The 18,261-nt window shown below is 36.1% G+C and overlaps 1 protein-coding gene across 2 annotated transcripts in view; it reads left to right on the top strand.

The window, feature by feature from the left end:
- RAB3GAP1 (RAB3 GTPase activating protein catalytic subunit 1) overlaps window positions 1-18,261 on the top strand; it is a 28,712-nt gene that overhangs the window by 2,154 nt on the left and 8,297 nt on the right. For both annotated transcript variants that reach the window (XM_087711150.1, XM_087711144.1), the window contains exons 3-18: window positions 936-1,011; window positions 1,789-1,921; window positions 2,605-2,683; window positions 2,964-3,083; window positions 3,507-3,672; window positions 4,699-4,798; window positions 6,900-6,981; window positions 7,144-7,212; window positions 8,475-8,548; window positions 9,847-9,939; window positions 10,468-10,634; window positions 11,045-11,143; window positions 11,381-11,553; window positions 15,232-15,286; window positions 15,580-15,930; window positions 17,693-17,830. In XM_087711150.1, coding sequence (XP_087567276.1) covers window positions 936-1,011; window positions 1,789-1,921; window positions 2,605-2,683; window positions 2,964-3,083; window positions 3,507-3,672; window positions 4,699-4,798; window positions 6,900-6,981; window positions 7,144-7,212; window positions 8,475-8,548; window positions 9,847-9,939; window positions 10,468-10,634; window positions 11,045-11,143; window positions 11,381-11,553; window positions 15,232-15,286; window positions 15,580-15,930; window positions 17,693-17,830 — 1,975 coding nt within the window. The remainder of the gene's footprint in view (window positions 1-935; window positions 1,012-1,788; window positions 1,922-2,604; window positions 2,684-2,963; window positions 3,084-3,506; window positions 3,673-4,698; window positions 4,799-6,899; window positions 6,982-7,143; window positions 7,213-8,474; window positions 8,549-9,846; window positions 9,940-10,467; window positions 10,635-11,044; window positions 11,144-11,380; window positions 11,554-15,231; window positions 15,287-15,579; window positions 15,931-17,692; window positions 17,831-18,261) is intronic.

Genomic DNA, 18,261 nt, shown 5'->3' with positions numbered 1-18,261 from the left:
AAATAATCAGCCCATCAGTTTAGTTAAACTGAATATTAAAAATCTGTTTTTGATTAATACATATCATTATTATGATCTGATTCACCATTTCAAAGTGCAGGTAGTCCTCAAATTAAAGCCCTTCATTTAATGATTGTTTAAAGTTACCATGGCACTGAAAACAGTTATTTATGATTGTTTTCACACTTATGACCATGCAGCATCTCTGGTTACCCAATGATGGTTACATTGTTTCAGGACATGTGATCACCATTTGAAATCTTTCCAGCCAGCTTCCGACAAAGTCAATGGGGAACATCAGATTCACTTAATGATGGCATAATTCACTTAACGGCAGTGTTTTGCTTAACAACTGTAGCAAAACGATTATAAAATGGGGCAAAACTCACTTAACAATTGCCTTATTTAATAATGGAAACTTGAGGCTGAATTTTGGTTGTAAGTTGAGGACTATGGGTCAGCATTGCTTTTGACTTCCTTGTTTATTACCTTGTGTTGAGTTATGCCTGAGCCTGGAATGCCAATTCAGGATAATGACATTTACTTTTAATGCTTTGTGTGATATTTCCCTAATAATGTTTGATTTTTCAATACATTTCTTCTATAAATTATATGTGCTAGCTTAGCCTTTTTTTCCTGAATATGATCAGTTGTAGATCTAAACAGGACTTTGTGTGGATTCCTTCCAATTTCTTTGGAATTGTTTTATCATAAACTAGTTCAAAAGACCCTAGCTCTAATATATTGTTGTGTATAGCACATTTTCTTGATCTTTTTGTGATTCATCATTTGATAGCTGTTGTTTTAAAGTTTGGAAAAATGTATTTAATATGAATTTTCCTTTAAATTAAGCAAAAAAAGTATGTTGTTGAATTATGTTTATTTTTAGAAACATGGATTTTAATAGTAATGATTTTCAAACATTTTCTCATTAGGTTTATTTCCAGAGTTGAAGAAGTTTTGAATGACTGGAAACTTATTAACATTTCTTCAGGCAAACCTTTAGAAAAGGTAAGGATGTTTGCTTTGGAATTATTTAGAGGCCAATGTAAACATAAGGAAAAGTAAATCACATTGAATCAATGTGTGAAAATATAGTGTGGCCTTAATTTAAATTAGCAAAACAATTTTAGTTGCTAGTTCACCAATTTGGAATATTCTGTGATTATTTCTAATAAAAAGGCACTGTTGTTTCACATAATCTGAATATATTTTTATTATTGAATGATAAAGTTATCATCTTTACAAGATACATAACATATAAAACAATTACTTCATTATGTCTTTTTCAGATTCATTAAACACCAAAAATGGAATGCTATTCCTAAGTGTCAAGCAAGCAAATGCATACTTATGAAGTCATTAAAAGTCAATTCCAGTTCAGTTGATTGCTCTGAATATTTTGAGGAGTTATACAAGGAGAATTAGAATCATCAGCTTTTAAATTATACTAATAATCTTTTTTGTTCTTCTGTCTTTGAGCTTGTGATTATTTTTATGAAACATTTAAAGAAAAGATTTTATGTTTTAAATAATTGATTTATATCTACTTTGATTTAAAAATGAAACAAAGTACGAATCCTTAGATTAGGAAGAAAGAGCCAATGGAGGTTCAAAGGAATGAAATTATATTTCTATTTTGTTAAATTTTTCAGAATTTTTATAAGAATAAACATAAAAATGCTTTTTGGAGTAGCATGTCGATTTTTTAACTGGTATTTCCTATGAAATATAATTAAAAGTATTTCAGATAACTTTTCTAAACACATAATTATGTCTGATATATAGGGTGTATATACAACTGAAACATGGGAAGAGAAATCTGATGAAATTACTTTTGCTGATTTTCGATTCTCCGTGACGCATCATTATCTAGCCCAAAAATCAACTGATAAAAATGCAAAAGATGAACTAGTAGAAGGTGAGTACATTTTTATGTGCTCAATTTTTTTTTAAGCTCATAGCATCTATTGTTTTATTTAATTTCTATGCTGCCTATATCCGTGTCAACTGACACTGGATAGCTGAAAACATCACTTTTTAATGTGATACATTGTGAAGTTAGTACTTACTAACAGACAATGTTATAGTCTAATAAATTATATATTTGATAACTTGCTCATTAAAGGAGCCTACAGATATATGGTAACATTTTTAAAAACTTCCGTTTTCATTAGACAGTCGAAGAGGGAAATATACAGGTTGATAGGAACTGATTTGGTATAGTTTGTACCAGTTTGAGCTGGCACAAAGTCAGCTGGGTGACCTTGGACCAGTTACTCTCAGCCCTAAGAAGCATCAATGGCAAGCCACTTCCAAAATCTTACCTAAAAAATGCAAGGACTTGTTCAGGGACTGACTGACTCAAAGGAAGAAAGAAAACCAAGGTCTGATATGCTTATTTTTTATTTAGTAGTTGTGAAAGTGTATTTAGGAGAACAACTAGTATTTACAATAATTAAATTGATTTATGCCTTACTAAATTTAATTAAATTATTTATTTGGACTAAAAAGCAAATAACACATGTTGGCTATTTAATCAAAACCTTTGTTCTAGTTGAAACCTTAAAGACTTTAATTGTTTCATCTTTAATGGTTTAACAGATGTTCTTCCTGTTGCTATGCAAGATCTTCTATGCATGAACAATGATTTCCCTCCTAGAGCTCACTGTCTAGTAAGATGGTATGTCTATTATTTAAAATCTTACATTTTAATTTAAGAAATTAATTGTAAGAATTTTTAATTATGATTAAAGAATATATTACATAGACTAATTATTTATGCCACAAAATGCAATACATCAAAAAGAATATTGTTAATATAGTGTTTTTGCCTGATGTTAGATCATGTTAAATCTTTAGAGACCATTGTTTTAATATTAAAATAACAGTGAGAGATAGATGCATCTTAATCCTCTTAATCTTTGAAATCCAAATTTAGTGGAATATTTCATTTGTTCTAGGTATGGCTTACGTGAACTTGTAGTTATTGCACCAGCAGCAAACAATGAGGCAGTTCTTAGCGAATCCAAATGTAATCTCCTTCTGAGTTCAGTTTCTATTGCATTGGGCAACACAGGCTGGTAAGTAAAGTTTCACCAACAGAAGAGGATATTTGTACCTCAGGGTTGAACTGTGGGGTTCTTGGTGTCTTTGAGCTTGATTGTTTCTGTGCAGATGTTTCATTATCCAACTAAATAACATCTTCAATGCTGGAAGGGAACAGGACTAGACCTCTGTTTATATACAGTGGTAAAGTTAAGTTTTATAATCCTGCATTAGCTGTTATAGCAAAGTAGATGCACATGAAGAACCTTGTTTTACTAGCTTGCAGAAACAAGACAAGATGCTAACAACAAGCAAAAAATAGATGATATAAAATTGCTTCTTTGCTGAGTTTTCAGTGTGGTCCCCCCCCCCTCAAACTCTACATTAGTAATTTTAATCAGTCTAGTCCTCCTAGAGTAAAATCATCTTTATTTGAAAACATTTTCGATATTTTTCAGCCAGGTGCCAGTATTTGTGCAAATTCATCACAGACACCGGAAAATGTATGTTGGGGAGTGTCAAGGTCCTGGAGTCAGAACTGACTTTGAAATGGTTCACCTTCGCAAAGTACCCAGTCAATATAGTCACTTATCTGGATTGTTGGATATCTTCAAATCTAAGATTGTGAGTATAGTTTGCATATGCATGTGGTAGGTGCATGAAGATGCCCCAAATGATATTCCCAAAAGTAGCAAGTGCAGTAACTTTTATGCTACAGTTAGTTCTCAACTACAGTAGAGATCAGAATATAAGTTGTTAAGTATTGTGTTTATTAAGTGAGGCACCATCTGACTGTATCTGACTTTACAACCTTTTTTTTGCCATGGTCATTAAGTGAGATATCAGTTGATCACAACTTGCAACCTTCTGCCAGCTTCCCTGTTGACTTTGCTTGTCAGAAGCCAGATGGGAAGGTCAGATATGACTTATCATGTGATTGCAGGATGCTGGAACTATTGTAAGTGTGAGCTGGTTGCTAAGCACCTGGATCACTATCATGTGACCTCAAGGATGCTGCGATGGTTGTAAATACAAGGATTGATTGTACATTACTTTTCCAGGACTAGCAACTGTGAACAGTTGTTAAATGAATGGTCATTAAGCAAGGACTACCTGTATTTTGAATGGGCCACTTTAGGTGAGGTTACTCAGAAATGCCATGCAGATTAAACATTTTTGAAGATTGTGCTACATCATGTACCATTTATAATTTATTCAGACTTCAGTTTTCCTTAGTTTTTATTCCTACTCTTTTTAATCTGATTAAATATGAACAATATAAGTAGGGAAAGGTTTCAAAATTTAAAGTTCTGTCTTTTCAGTTCAATACAGAATGATTGAAAGTGACTTCTGTTCTCTGTCACATATCCAATGCCTGGGGAAAGTCATCTCACAAATTACGTCATTTCAAATACAATGCTCACAAGAAATGTATTTTTTGTGAATCAGTCTTAGTTTGAACTTTAAAGTGGTTCAGAAGGACATTGGTAGAATTCAGCTGATTGCAAAAAGTATTCATATACAATTTTGAAAATGTGTCCTTCAGAAATATTTTCTGTTATATTATCTGAGTTAAAACACAAGATTAGGAATGCCTAATGGTTTGGACCTCACATTTTTTGTGATTATTCTTATTGGTATGTTTTCCAGGGCTGCCCGTTAACTCCACTGCCTGCAATTAATATAAGTATTAGGCTTACATATATACTTCAAGATTGGCAGCAGTATTTCTGGCCTCAACAACCTCCAGGTAGGAAACTGATTTATTTGTATGGTAATTTGATGTTGTGGAATTTAGTACAAAAGTAGATTAGAACCAAAGAAATATGCAACATGAATTCTTTTCTTCTTTCCCCTGTTTTGTTTATAGGACAGATACCGTATTTTTGGGGGTATAAGACACATCCTTTTCCCTCAGAAAAGAGGGTGAAAATCTGGGTGTGTCTTATACACTAAATGCAGTATTTTTGGCCTCCCAAAACCCCGCCTCCTTTGCAAAAATATCCGTGCATAGCCTTTAAGAGGCTTCCAGAGTGCTCCTGGGGGGTGGAGAGGGCAAAAATGGGTGAAAAACAGGCCATTTTTGCATGCCTTTTTTTGACAAAAAATGGGCCGTTTTTGGGAGGTCTGCAGAGTGCAAAAACTTTTTTTTTAATTTGCCTCTTAAAAATCTTGGTGCATCTTATACTCTGAAAAATACGGTAAATTAAAATGTTAACGTATATGAAATATTTTGTGACAGCTGCTTTAAGTCTAGGGTAAGGGAAAAAAAGACATGTTCCTCACTGTAAAACACAATAGCAAATTTTATTGGTAGGGTCCTTGGCTGTTTTCTTCCAGATCTAGGTAAGTAAACTAGATAACATCTAGATGTTATTTAGTTTGATAATGAAATATCTGCAAGAAACTCAGAGAGCACCAAGGATTCCACAATTCACCCTTGAGCTACAAACATTTTCTTCTATAAATGTATTTGTCCTTTTTGCTTTTTTTATAATTTTTAAAAAATTTGTTTTATGATACTTCATTCTTTATAGTCGATTTAGTTGCTCAAGAATCAAGAAGTTAATGAGGAAGATAGATTCATTTAACAACCATATTACGAACTTCGTGGCACGACAAAACCGCGCTACGCAAAATAGCGGAGATTAAATCGCGTCACTAAAGTCGCGACGTCATCATCGCGCGTCATCACCGCGGGGACAACAGCGCGGTGACAGAAGGGCGTTCTACATGCTTTGTTCTTTGCCTCCAAAGGTAGCCCTCCTCCTCCAGCGGAGGGCAGCAGGAAGCCCGCGGGGGGGCCGAGCAGGGCCGCCGACGCTGGCGGCGGAGGAGGACGCAGCAGCAGCAGCGGCTGAGGCTCTCCCGGGGCCGGCGAAGCGGGCTTGCCTGGCAGAGGCAGGCCGCCCTCTTCTTCCTCAACAACATCTCCTTGGATGGGCAGCCGCCGCCACCGGGCAAGCCCGCTTCGCCGGCCCCGGGAGAGCCTCAGCCGCCGCCGCCGCCCGCCCTGCCTCTTCCTTCGGGGGAGGCGCCGGCGGCGGAGGCCGCCCGTCCAAGGAGATGTTGTTGAGGAAGAAGAGGGCAGCCTGCCTCCGCCGGGCAAGCCCGCTTCGCCGGCCCGGGAGAGCCTCAGCCGCCGCCGCTGCCGCGTCCTCCTCCGCTTCCTGATGCCCCCCGCGGCTGTGCTGGACCCTTCCCGCGGGCTGCTGCTGCTGGGCAGCCCGCTTTGCCCCGTGCCCGCTGCCGCTGTCAGCTGGAGGAGGAGGGCTACCTTTGGAGGCAAAGAACGAAGCATGTAGAACGCCCTTCTGTCACCGCGCTGTTGTCGCGGCGGTAGGGTCGTTTTTTTATTAGCGCTCGGGACGCCGCGGATTTGCCTCCGCACTTATGTCGGCGCGGATAAGGGCATCGCGGTTTTGTGGTGGAACCACGAACTTAACTGCAGTGATTCACTTCATAATTGTTTCACTTTGCAACAAATTTTGGGCTCAATTGTGGTTGTAAGTCAAGGACTATCTGCACATATTTTCTACTACCATCTCCATAACACTAATGATTGCAAAACTGAAGAATCTGAACTTTTTTCAAGAAGAGGTTGTATAGAAACTGTACAAAACTTTTTTTAAAATTCTTCATTCCACTGTCTCTCATAAAAGGTGAGATCAACATTAAGAAAAAGATTAAACTTTTGTGTCTAAGATGATCTTATTGGTTTGTTGTGGCAATATCATCCTTTCCTCAGGTGGTAGGAATTAGAATATATATTTAATGTAGAATAATATGACAAAATATTTTTATGTATGTATGAATAACTATATAAACATAACAATATGTTTGGCCAATAGATATAGATGCTTTAGTTGGAGGTGAAGTTGGAGGTGTAGAATTTGGAAAGTTACCATTTGGTGCCTGTGAGGATCCTATTAGGTAAGTAGTTTTTATTATTATTATTTCAAATATCTTTTTAATAGAACTATTGCTTATGCAGCTACATTGTGCAACATATAATAAGGTGTTTGATAAGTGTTCTTGCTAATACTTGTTTTGTTATAATTTCAAAACTTATAAAAGTAATGCTTCTACTTCCAGTGAACTCCATTTAGCAGCTACATGGCCCCATTTAACAGAGGGCATAATTGTGGACAATGATGTTTATTCGTAAGTACATACTTTTCTGTTTGATTAGATTTTATAGTTCAGAATTCCAGAATTTTTATTTTAGTCAAACTTTTCCATTTCCCATAGAATAAATATAATTAAAATTGTATTTTAAGTTTTCAATTCTATACAACAATGCTTCCTATAGAATGAACATTGTAGTAATGTTTGTAATAATATTAAGATTAACTTTGTTAATGTGAATGTACATCCATTTAATAAGAGATGCAGTTGAATCCATTCACTCTGAATAAAGTGCACTATGCAGTAATACTTTTTTCTTATGTGACTATTGGTTTTTGTTTGAAAGAATCTAATGAAAATAAAGCAGGAAGTGATCAGTGGTAATCTAACATCTGCATAAAAACCTTAGTTGAAAGAGAACTTGCTGTATTTCAAGCAGTCTATTCTTGAATGACTTTTATACCAATACTAAGTTCTTCCCAATACTTAGGAATTGTTTTTTTCTTTTAGGAAAAGTTTGGCAGTTTCAGAATTAAGTGGTGGCTGCTTTTCAAGACATTGTTCTAAGAAATTGAGCTAGAATCACAAGAAAAGCAGCATAGAGTGTGAGCCTTCCCATACCCTGGAATTAGGGAATGATTTCTAGGTGAGGCATTCCCTGGAAAATAAAATAGTGGCAGCAGGAACTACCCTAGGAGAAATTGAAACGAGTGAAGACCCAAGGAGCTCATGGGAATGGAGATTTGGGTCCTTTTATTTACCACCCTGAGGGCCTCAGAAATCCACTACACACATTGAGCCGAGGTGGCACAGTGGTTAGGGTGCAGCACTGCAGGCCACTTCAGCTGACTGTTATCTGCAGTTCAGCGGTTCTAATCTCACCGGCTCAAGGTTGACTCAGCCTTCCATCCTTCCGAGGTGGGTGAAATGAGGACCCAGACTGTGGGGGCGATATGCTGACTCTGTAAACCGCTTAGAGAGGGCTGAAAGCCCTATGAAGCGGTATATAAGTCTAATTGCTATTGCTATTGAGATTAATATGCTAATTAAAATAATTAACATGGGGAAAATTTTCAGAAAATTGCTTTAATTCAAAATTGTCTAGACAAGCCATTGCATCTTTTAGATTATAAAAACAAACACATTAGTCAAAAATGGCAGAGATACTAAAAGATGGGGAATGGGGTTTATTTTATTTTGTCAAGGGTATGGTAAAGATCATTATCAAAACTCAGTGTTTTTATTCAAACACTGCTTTTAAGTGTTTGGGTGAAACAAAGTTAACTTTTTTTTTAAAGAGACCTGGATCCTGCTCAAGCACCTCAGTGGTCTGTGAGAGTCAAAAAAGCTGATAATCCACAGTGCTTACTGAGTAAGTATTCTCGAGATTTATTCTATCCTTTGCCTTTTTTTCTTTCTCATTACTGATAGTCCTTGAATTACAACAGTTCCTTTAATAACTGCTTGAAGTTAAATGGCATTGAAAAAAACTGACCATTTTTCACACTTACAACCATTGCAGTATCCCCATGGTCGTGTGATCAAAATTTCGACACTGGCAACTGACTCATATATGACAATGGCAGTCTCCTGAGGTCATGTGATCACTCTTTTCAACCTTCTGACAAGCAATGGGGAAGCAAGATCCATTTAACAACTGGATTACTAAATTAACCCAGTGATTCACTTAACTGTGGCGAGTAAAGTTGTAAGATGGGGCAAAACACACTTAACTGTCTCACTTAGCAATGGACATTTCAGACTCAATTGTCATAAGTCGAGGACTACCTGTATTACAGCAAGATATAAAGTTGATATAGCACTATGTGACACTGAAAAGTTCATGTAGATTTTATAAAGAATGCAGTAAGAACAATCTTCTATTTCTATGTCTTAAAATACATTTCTATTTCAGAAAAAATAGCACTGGAATGTTTTGAATGTAAAATTTTATTTTTTTAAAAAACTAATAATTTTATGGCTTCATTTGCCATACTTAAGTATTCATATGTGGGTTTCAACTTCTGTGGTAGCAATAAATTATACCAATTCTTAATGGCACATGTCTGATCTAGAAAGCTCCCTAAACTTCAAAGAAGGCAATTTGTATCTTAATTTTAAATTTAAGTGAGCTTGAACACAGTTTGTTTCAGGTCTTAAAATAACAAACTCAGTTGAATATTCACCCAACATTGGCCAATTACATCTTTTCCAATTAAAATGTGGGATTTGTGTTGACAGAAGACAAATAACTTGATTTATATGGTTAGCTATTCATAGTTAATTTTGAAATCCTTATTCTCTTTATCTTCTTAATGGTTTTGGCACAATCGACTTGCAACAGTTCATATGGTGACCATTCAAAGTTACAATGGCACTGAAAAAAGGAACTTGTGACCATTTTTCACACTTTCACATGCAGTATCCCCATGATCATGTGATCAAAATTCAGATCCTTGGCAACGTGAGTCACATTTATGACTATTGCAGTGTCCCGGGATCATGTGATTGCCTTTTGGGACCTTCTGACAAGCAAATTCAATGGAAAAACCAGATTGACTTAACAACCATGTTACTAATTTAAGAACTGCAGTGATTCATTTAACTGTGGCAAGAAAAGTCATAAAATGGAGCAAAATTCACGGTTTGCATGATTATTTTCTCTTGCAGGTGATTTTGTTACTGAATTTTTCAAATTATGTCGGCGGAAAGAATCAACTGATGAGATTCTTGGAAGATCAGCGTTTGAAGAAGAAGGAAAAGGTAAAATTCATAGTTTTTCTGAAACAATCAAAGATTGGAACACTTGGATTTGTGAAAACATCTAAGTAATATTTAATAAAACAATGAGTAACAGTTTATGAATTTTTTAAAAAAAGAACTGTTCCTGACTTAGCAACCACTCATTTCATGACGTTTGAACATGATAACACTGAATGAGCAGTATTTAAAACTGGTCCTTTTACTAATATTGGTTAGTTTCCTGATGCCTTGCTTGGAGTTACAAAGTTGCAATATTGAATGGTCATGTGATTGCAATTTGTGGCCATTGCCAGTTTCCTATAAGCAGAGTTAGTGGAGAAGCCAGCAGGAAATTCATAATGGCGACCATGTGACATTCTCCTTTAAAGGCCTGCAGTGATTTGTTTAATGTTAGAGTTTATAACCATATCACTTAGTGATGGAAATTCTGGTCTCGGTTACCATTGTTAAGTCAGGCAAGGTGGAAAAATGCTAAGGAAATCAATAATTTGGATCACTTTTCTTTTGCCAAATCTTGATATTTTGTAGATGCCGATATAAGCCATGCTTTGTCCAAGCTCACAGAACCAGCACCAGTCCCAATCCATAAATTGTCTGTGACAAATATGGTTCACACTGCAAAGAAAAAAATTCGTAAGCACAGGGGCATAGATGAATCCCCTTTAAATAATGAAGTCCTGAATACTGTTCTCATGGTAAGTTACATTTCATGATGAGTTATATAAATTGTCTGAGCCAAAAGTGGGTTTTTTGGTAACTTTCACTTGAATAACAAATCTGACCTGTCTCTGGAAATAGAGATCTTCTAGCAATCACACATTGAAAATGGATTGCTGCTAAATGTCTGGCATTGTCACGAAAAAGCATTTAGAAGGCTCAATTAAAAATCAACAACAGTGAGATTGCTGTCAGGCATTTAGCTTTTGAGATCAGATTGATGCTCTATTAATCACATCAGGTGATAAACAAAATGTGTTGTTGATAGCTTCATAGCAGAAGAAACAATGATTAGGCGTTTAGTAGCCATGTTTCAGAGCAATGAAATGGTAACATCTAATGCATGTGAAAAAAATTGGAAGCTGAAGCTATGTGTTTTTCTGTTTAGTATTTATTCCCTGATGCTGTTGACAAATCAGCAGATGGATCTGAAGCTAGAACTAATACTTCAACAGGAAGTATTCCACCCCCAGATAATGAAGACTCCGTAAGTTCAAATACATATGTGAAAAACATGTATCGGATTTTAATTACTTGTATTCAAATGAAAAGCAAATTTCACGGGTTTCATTGGAATGCCTTTTCAAAAGTACATAATGCTTTGTTTTAAAGAAAATAATTGTGCATATTAAAACTAAATCCTACAATTTAGAATACAATTTGCAATTCTGTGCACAAGTTTAATACTATTTTACAGATTCTTTTCATTTGTCCTTCTATGTAGAATCTCTACATCCAATTCAAATCTGCTCCTTCAGACAGTCTGACCTACAAACTGGCTCTTTGTCTTTGTATGATCAACTTTTATCATGGCGGAGTCAAAGGGGTTGCACATCTCTGGCAGGAATTTGTCTTGGAAATGCGCTATAGATGGGAGAACAACTTCTTCATCCCAGGGTAAGTTTTATGCCTATTATTTAGTTATTACTAATAGGAAATCAATAACATCCCTCAGAGTTAGTTTGAAAAGTGAAGTGTTACTGCCACCTGAAAAGGTTATTCGCAATCAGTTTCTTTTTTTCTTTTTTGATTTTTTTAATTGTTTTAGTTAAACAAAACCCCCAAAAAAGAATCATATTTCGTTACATCTTGTAGAAAGCGTATCAATTGGTTACAAATATATTCCGTGCGTTTCTTCCCATCCTTACATATACTTCATTCAAATCGAGTTGTACATTTTAAGTTAAAAAAAAAAATGTGTATTTTACTATCCCTGTAGCACAATTCTCATTTAATTACCATTATTTAAACATGTTTTTATCTAGAATCATTTATATTTAAAGATCCAACAATCTACTGGCATTCATTTGCAGTTTCAAAAGATCTGTAATAACATTACACCTTTATGACATATTCTAAAACAACTTCAGTTAAGTAAGATATCTAAGCATTCCCCCCCATAGCACACCTGTATATATCATTAGATATTATCCATTAACATTTCTTTATTATTATTGTAGTTGACTAAAAGTTATTTACTGTTTATCTCACCTCTCCTCTCCACAGGCCCACACAATATTATACCTTTATAGCCATCTTTAAACAATGATTTATTGATAAGATTTATAGGTCATTTCCCTCAATCCCAAATTAGTTAATTACGTGCTAAGAAAATAGAACGTTAAGCATCGAAGACAATCAGATGTTAACATTTTTACTTATCAATCACCAAAAGTATACATTAACATTTCTATGGCCCGGTTATTTATCCTAATTAAGGTTATCATTTCACTATTAATATCATAGTAAATTATATGTTAACGAATGTACATTCAATGGTAATCTAGAACAGTCTATAAAGTACTAAAATCTCTACTTATTAATCATCAATAATTAACTAGCTTTTTTTCATCAACTAGTATTGTTAACCAGTGTCTTTCCAGTAACAAAATGGTCGTTTGTCTCTTGCCAGCTGTTGTGTCGATTCCCTTTCCAGAACCTTTCCAGGGTTTAAGACTTCTCTCCGCACTTTGTAGCTTAAAAGATCTTTCATGTAGTTTTGTTGCTGTTGAGTTGTTATTAATGTAAGTTTAACTTTGGTTGTCAGGTTTATTTCTGGATAGATTTGTCTTATTAAGTCCATCTTTTTCGCTCTTTCTTTTTCTCCTGCATCTTGGGGTTTGGGATGAAGCACCAAATTATCAAAGTCACTTTTCCAGCTTCCCTTCTTTCCACCTTCACTCACGTTTACTCCATTAATAAATTCATCTAACTTCTTATCTTTGTTTTCTATATTTTCATTCGCTTCTTTAATTTCTGGGGCTGCAACCCCATCATCTTTTTTTGTGATATCCCATAGTCTGTCCCATTTCTTGTCAAATCTCTCAAGTCCTTTTGAGATGTTTTGAAGTCCAGCCAAAATGTCAAGTTTTCTTCATCTGAGTATTGATCCATTTTTTAGAGTAAAAAGAAATATAAGGAAAAAGCAAAGAGAGGAGTTTGGTACTTTCTGCCACTCTAGCCTGTCACAAGTTTTTGAAGAATATATCTATTTTTATTTTGAATCTTAAGCAGATGTTCTTTTATGGTTTTCAAAAAAGAAGGGTTCAAGTTTTTTTCTTTCCTTTTCCAATTCTTGCCAAAATATTTTCCACATGCTCCAGCAGTAGACTATTTGTGGCCTTGAGTTTTTATCAGGTTTTAAAAACAAGTTCCAAACCCTTCTGTTGCAAAGTCAGTGTCTTCAAATAGGAGTTAACAAAGGATACATTTGTTGCAACAGCAAAAGGGAAAAAAATTTCAGTCTTAGACTTCCAAGTGGCAGATTCAACTATTTTAAAGACTTTTTCCTTAAGTATCTTTAATATGATATTATAACAAGTAGAAGGAGAAGTTTATTAAAGTAAAACATTTTTTAACTTAAACCAAAAAAGTTAATAGTAGTAAAAAGAAATAGAGGAAAAAAGATCAAACGGAGAAACAGGAAATGTTGCAATCACTTCAATCCACAAAACATTGTTACAGGCAAGAGCGAAAAACTTTCTGAGTCAGTCCATTAGGGATTAAGTACGCCACTTTGTTCTTACTTAAAGGACTAATTTAGCTTAAGAAAAAAGTTTCTTAGGCCAATATTCTAAAAGAAAAGAAAAAAAACCTCACCAGACGGAACACTTTCACTTCTCTTTCTTTCTGGAGCTGTCTCCAACTATGTCAGCCTGGGGGCTGCCTGTTTGCCGCTGGTTGGAAGTGTTTCCCTTGGGTCGATCAGGGACTTTGCGATGTCCCTGTGACCACCAAAGTCTTGTCTTCCCAGTCACCATCTCTTCGGGATGGCTTAGTTCCTGCCGGACCATCCAGGGGCAAAAGTGTCATTGGCAGATTCGGACTGTCGAGTCCGCACGATGTAACATTGCAACGTTGGCTCCTCCTCCTGCAATCAGTTTCTTTTATTTAACTTAAAAAGGAGAAAAAGCTTGATACATTTGTATCATCTACAAAGATTGCTCAGAAGGCGATACTAAGCTGTTTAAAATAAACAGCTTTGTCAGAGAGATTTGGTTGACAAATTATGAAGTATCCAAGTCTTCTTATTTGCAAGATATGTTCAAAAGATTGCTTCTCTGTGACACAAAGGTCATAATTTAAGTTTATTATAGGTTATATAGGTAGTCCTTGACTTACAACTACCATATTTCCCTGAAAATAGCGAGCTTCCCCAAAAGTAAGTCCTAGCTTGATTTTTACAAGTGCACCCAATAGAAGTCCTACCCCCAAATTAAGACCCTGTCCTCTCCAGGGTCCATGAGTAAAAATTAAGATAGAGTGGGAATGAGGGTGGTGGAGCTGCCCTACTACTTACCTTCTGACAGTTGCAGCCAGGCCTTGCACACCTGCCCTGGTGTGGGCTGGCTTGCCAGCCCATTTCTTTTGCAGCCGGTAAGGCCTACAAGGCTTTCCTAAAGACCTCTGCAGCTGATAACAAAGCTCTGGATCGAACTGGAGCTCTGTTATCAGCTGCAGAGGCCTTCAGCAAAACCTTGCCAGCCTCAGAAGAAGATTCTGAAAGTGTCTGACAGCGAAAAGGAGCCTGGGAGTGACGCGCACAAGTGAGGTGAGTCAGTGGATGACACCCACCCACCCCCAAAATAAGTTCTGGTGTCTTTTTTGGTGGCAAAAAAAATATAAGACAGGGTCTTCTTTTCGAGGAAACACAGAATTCATTTAGTGACCAAAGTTACAATGACTCTCAACAAAGTGACATGACCATTTTTTACATGTAAATTTGGACACTTGGCAACTGGCTTGTATTTACGATGGTTTCAGTTCCTGGGTCATGTGTTCACCTTTTGCAACATTCTCACAAGCAAAATCAATGGGGAAACCAGATTCATTTAACCATATAACTAACACAACAACTGCAGTGATTCATTTAATAACTGTGGCAAGAAAGGTCATAAATTGGGGTAAAATTCACTTAACCATTGTCTTGCTTAGCAGTGATAATTTTGGGCTCAGTTGTGGCCATAAGTTGAGGACTACCTATATATGCTTTTTGTGAAAATGGCAGCATCTATATGTTTTGCAGTTCAATTCTTTTTCTATTGCTATAGTAATATCAGTATAATTACTTTTTAGGTTAACCAGCAGTGCGCCTGATCTGAGATCTTGTTTATTACATCAGAAACTCCAGGTAAATCTTATAAATGCACATTCTTTCTTTTATGTATTAATCTTTATTTGAAAAATTGTGATCAATTTCTATTTAACTGTAACCAGTTCTATAGATTGGGGGCAGCCTATAAATTTATAATAAGGATTTATATGAAGAAGCATGCTGTCTTTTGTGATAGTAAATTTGAATTCGGGCTACCTTATGACTTCTCTTATGTATGTGAACAAAACATTGCCATTGTTAAAATACCTATTGCTAACTTTAACGATAGAATTTTCAATGGGCTTGATGGGAGTTTGATTGCTTTCCAGATGTTAAATTGTTGCATTGAAAGAAAGAAAGCAAGAGATGATGGGAAAAAAGTGATTAATTTGGAAAAGCAAAAAGACACAGTGGATCGAGACTATCCAAAAGAGAGTGATAAAGAAAAAGGAGAAGTGGGGAGATCTTGGGAATCTTGGAGTGACAGTGAAGAAGAGTTTTTTGAATGCCTGAGTGACACAGAGGAGCTTAAAGGAAATGGACAAGAAGGCGGAAAGAAAGGGATTGCAAAAGAAAGTAGTAAAGAGACACTAGCATTGAAGCCAGAGGGCCGTCTGCATCTGCATGGTGCTATGAAATTGCTTCACCCAGGACAACCTCTCTATGTGCCAGTCACCCAGGTGAGTGACTAACATTTATAAATATTTCTGCTTCTCTCATATCTCCTAGTTCAGTTCTATTTCTGAGGTAGGGAAAAGGGGCTCCTAGGGTTTATTGGACATGAACAGTATTTAACAATAGATCTCATTTTCTCACAGATGTAATTTTGTCTTGGTTTTAAAAAATTATATTCAATATGATTAACATTCAAACTCAACATGGGAGATGAGCAGTAATCATATTACAATGCTTTCTCCTTTAAACAAATTTTTTAAATGAAAGGGAAGAAAAAAAGAGAAAGCAATAGAAATAGCACTCAAACTTATATACTGCTTCATAGTGTTACACAGCCTTTTCTTAAGCGGTTTACAGAATCAGCATATTGCCCCCAACAATAATCCTGGTCCTCATTTTACTGACCTCAGAAGGAAAGAAGGCTGAGTCAACCTTGTGCCACCACAATGTCAACAGCAAAGTTACCGGTGTATACCTTGGCTTACAACCACAATTGAGCCAAAATTTATGTTGCTAAGCAAGACAATTAAGTGAATTTCACCTCATTTTATTATCTTTCTTGCCACAATAAAATGAATCACTGCAGTTATTAAGTGAATAATTAGGTCATTAAGCAAATCTGGTTTCTCTCATTGACTTTGCTTGTCTGAAGCCAGCTGGGAAGGTTACCGATGGTGATCACATGAGCCTGGGACAGTGCAGCTGTCATAACCTCATGTCAGTAGCCAAGTGTCCAAATTTGGATCACCTGACCAGGGGATGCTGCCCATGGTCATAAGTTGAAAACGTCCCTTTTTTCAGTGCCATTGTAACTTTGATTGAAAATTGAAGAACACATGTTTGGGCTTCTCATCTATATAAAGTTTTACATAACTGTTAAGGCATTTCTGTATACCTTTGGATGAAACATTTATAAGTTGTGAATATTATCAGGCCCTCAGTCTACTGAGTAATTGGAGCTGAAAGTATCTCTGCAATGTTGCAAAACTAGTCTCTTAGAGATAGATAGAAATGGCAGAGAATCAATTTCCATGTTCAGATGTGAAATTCCAGTAACAAGTATGGAATGGAATAGAATAGAATAGAATTTGTTGTAGCTAAGGAGGCCATTTTTTTCTTTCTAGCATTTTCCCACAAGTGCAGGGTCTGCTATTTTCAAATCAACCAAGTGTTGATCCATTGGTTGCAATAGGAATTAACTACCTGACATTGGGGGCTGAGAGGGTGACTGGCCCAAAGTTTTTCATGCCTAAAGTAGAACTAGAACTCAATTTCCTGGTTTCTAGGCTGGTTTTTCGCAGGTGTCTGTCTCTCTTTTTTATATAAATAAATATAAATATAAAAATATACCACATTTGTGAAATGTATAAAAACTAGTGAAACTAGTTTTATTTTTATTTCTTTAGAATTAGCTTTAATATAACCAATTATTGCTTTTTCCCCTCTTGGTCTACCGCTACATGCGATGCTTGGCTTTTCTTGCAGTCAGGAAGTTCTCTTAATCCAAGCTGATCTGTCACCTTCCATTTCCGTCTTCTCCTATTTCCTATTATGCAAAAACTTCAGCAGTTGGTTAAATGACTGAATTGTATTTGCATTCAAAAAGTATTAGGTTTGGGACTGACATATCTGGCTTCAGAATACAGAGGTTGAATAACAGGTTCTAAGCATGTGGAAGTCACATTCAGTTCTTTTGTTCATTGTTTTTGTTCCCTAATGCGAGATAAAAAATCTTTAACAGGAATTCCTCTTTCTCTACTTGTTCAGGAACCAGCTCCTATGACAGAAGATCTGTTAGAAGAACAGTCCGAAGTATTGGCTAAGCTGGGAACGTCAGCAGAAGGAGCTCATCTTCGGGCTCGCATGCAAAGTGCTTGCTTGCTGTCAGATATGGAATCTTTCAAAGTAGGCACAGATTGCCAGGGTCATCATGAAATGAATACAGGTAGTCCTCAGCTAAGCACTACAATTGAGCTTCAGATTTCTGCTGCTAAGCGAGACTGTTGTTAAGTGAGTTTTTCCCCATTTTACCACAGTTGTTAAGTTAGTAGCACAGTTGTTAAGTGAATCTGGCTTCCCATTGACTTTGTCAGAAGGTCTCAAAAGGTGATCATATGACCCTGGGATACTGCAACCGTCATAAATATGAAGCATTTGCCAAGTATCCACATTTTGATCATGTGACTACAAAATGCTACAGTGGTCATAAGTGTGAAAACGTGCTTAACTCACTTTTTTAAAGTGTAACTTCAAACTGATTAAACAAATGGTTGTAAGTTGAGGACTACCTGTACAGCAGCATAAGCAACTCATACAACATATTTAGCAGGATATTT

Source organism: Thamnophis sirtalis, unplaced genomic scaffold (genome assembly GCF_051295495.1).
Source record: "Thamnophis sirtalis isolate CommonGarterSnake01/CBP01778 unplaced genomic scaffold, rThaSir2_p1.2 scaffold_1, whole genome shotgun sequence".
NCBI lineage: Eukaryota > Metazoa > Chordata > Lepidosauria > Squamata > Natricidae > Thamnophis > Thamnophis sirtalis.
Note: the sequence above shows the minus strand (reverse complement) of the source record. Positions and strands in the feature narration are given on the sequence as shown.